The sequence below is a fragment of the Oncorhynchus keta genome, chromosome 10, assembly GCF_023373465.1.
Source record: "Oncorhynchus keta strain PuntledgeMale-10-30-2019 chromosome 10, Oket_V2, whole genome shotgun sequence".
Classification (NCBI taxonomy): domain Eukaryota; kingdom Metazoa; phylum Chordata; class Actinopteri; order Salmoniformes; family Salmonidae; genus Oncorhynchus; species Oncorhynchus keta.
Window position 1 is genome coordinate 75,701,647 of NC_068430.1, and position 2,469 is coordinate 75,704,115.

At 46.5% G+C, this 2,469-nt stretch overlaps 2 protein-coding genes across 6 annotated transcripts in view; one reads left to right on the forward strand and one right to left on the reverse strand.

Annotated features, from left to right (window-relative positions):
* The window catches only part of LOC127932373 (uncharacterized), a 4,348-nt gene extending 2,058 nt beyond the window's left edge, over window positions 1-2,290 (forward strand). For all 5 annotated transcript variants that reach the window (XM_052527965.1, XM_052527968.1, XM_052527966.1 and 2 more), the window contains exon 2: window positions 1-2,290. This exon is cut by the window's left edge. In XM_052527965.1, the coding sequence (XP_052383925.1) occupies window positions 1-695 (695 nt within the window). In that variant the 3' untranslated portion in view covers window positions 696-2,290.
* The window catches only part of zgc:92360 (uncharacterized protein LOC436988 homolog), a 34,450-nt gene that overhangs the window by 6,171 nt on the left and 25,810 nt on the right, over window positions 1-2,469 (reverse strand).

The following is a 2,469-nucleotide window of genomic DNA, read 5'->3' on the forward strand; positions in this document are numbered from 1 at the left end:
ACGTGGTCTCCAGGAACGTTGTCTCCAGGAACGTGGTCTCCAGGAACGTGGTCTCCAGGAACGTGGTCTCCAGGAACGTGGTCTCCAGGAACGTGGTCTCCAGGAACGTGGTCTCCAGGAACGTGGTCTCCAGGAACGTGGTCTCCAGGAACGTGGTCTCCAGGAACGTGGTCTCTACACTGGATGACATACTTCCAACATACAGACCGCCCTCGGCTGCTACAGACCGCCCTCGGCTGCTACAGACCGCCCTCGGCTGCTACAGACCGCCCTCGGCTGCTACAGACCGCCATCGGCAGCTACAGACCGCCCTTGGCTTCTGCAGACCGCCCTCGGCTGCTACAGACCGCCCTCGGCATCTGCAGACCGCCCTCGGCTGCTACAGACCGCCCTTGGCTTATGTAGACCGCCCTCGGCTGCTACAGACCGCCCTCGGCTGCTACAGACCGCCCTCGGCTGCTACAGATCGCTCTCGGCTGCTACAGACCGCCCTCGGCTGCTACAGACCGCTCTCGGCTGCTACAGACCGCCCTCGGCTGCTACAGACCGCTCTCGGCTGCTACAGACCGCCCTCGGCTGCTACAGACCGCCCTCGGCTGCTACAGACCGCCCTCGGCTGCTACAGACCGCCCTCGGCTGCTACAGACCGCCCTCGGCTGCTACAGACCGCCCTCGGCATCGGGAGACGCTCTTAACTCTCTTTCTGATGTCCTGCACAAGTTAAATGACTCTGAATTCATTATTTTAGATTTGAACTGGTACATACTAACATCTGTATCAGGACTCTTTTAAAGAACTGTGTGACTCTCTGAATCTCGCTCAATTAATTAATGCGCCTACAAGACCGAATCCCAGAGCACCTAACAAATCAACGCTATTGGACATGATTCTAATGAATACCCCTCAAATACATATCGACTGGGATATTCTGTAATGATGTCAGTGATCACTGTGCAATTACTTGTGTTAGAAATACAAACATGACCAAAGCCAAACCCCGTTAGATAAAAAAAAAAATTTTTTTAAAACATTTAAAAACCATTTTAAACAGTTTGATGAGCAAGTGTTCTTTCATGATCTGTACCATAATATTGACAGGGTAAGTCTGATTCCCCATGTTGACACTGCCCGGGACTATTTGTGTATGAAATGTGTGATAAGCATGCCCCTGTGGAGAAAATTAGAATCAGCGGAAGGGACAATCCCTGGTTTTCAGATAACTTGGCAGAATGAATTAGAAAAATAAATATCTATTGGGCTCAAGCTAGACATACAAATACTGACTGGGCCTCATTCAGAGAGCTAAGAAACAAATGCACAGGATTGATCAGGAAGTCCAAATCAGATTACTATTTAAATGCAGTCACAGAGAACCTAAACAACCCTGCCAAGTTCTGGAAGCTTTTCAGATCAGTGTTGATATAGGCCCTTATGTGAACCATTTTAACTTGAGCCCATTTCTTATACTGATGTCTTTAAAGCACCAAAAGGCAATAGACACTAAAAAGTCTGCAGGTCCAGACAACCTGGGCCCCGACCTCTTAAAGATAGCAGCTGGTATTATCACTGAACTTGTGGCTCACATTTTCAACTTAAGTCTCTTGACCAATTCCCTAACCAGCATTTGGGAATCAGCTTATGTCCTCCCACTGCTAAAGGGTGGCGATCCCTCAGAGGCGAATAACTATCATCCTGTCTCCAAACTCCCTCTCCTGGCCAAAGTCTATGAATCCCTAGTGAGCTCACAGTTAAAACACGTGTTAATTGATAAGAACATACTGAGCGGGGTTCAGTCTGGCTTTAGATCAGGACACAGCAACACAACTGCAGCTATGGCAGTGGAAAATTACATCATTTAATGCACTTGGTAAAAAGCAACATGGTGCTGTTCTGTTTGTGGATTTATCAAAGGCCTTTGATTCAGTTGACCATGAATTGTTGCGAGCTCGACTCAGAAACATTGGTCTCAGTGAAGGGGCAGTAAATTGGTTTAGGAACTATCTTTCTGACAGAGCATCACGACCTTTACCAGAGCTAGAACTCTAGTCTACAATCCATGCATCCTCTAGATATGTTAGTGCCACTGAATGAATTTGAAATATTGATGGGAGACTCTGTTACGGAGGAGTGTAAATGCTTTTTATAGGCAGGATCATATTGTTGTATTGTTCTATGTTTTGATTCTGTAATGTATTGATTGTTGCTGCCTTCTTGGCCAGGTCTCCCTTGAAAAAGAGACTCTGGGTCTCAATGGGCTTTTCCTGGTTAAATAAAGGTTAAATAAAAATAATCTCCATGTTATTTCATGAAACCAGATAGAAAGACAATACAGAGAGTCAGGTGAATGTAACAGCAGGTTGAAATACAACGGGAGAAACTAATAGAATGAGTTGAAGGTGGATTGCATGGTTTAAGGGTGTGGAGGAATGTCTTGTTATCAAGGTCCTTGAACTTGACTGCTAAAGATTC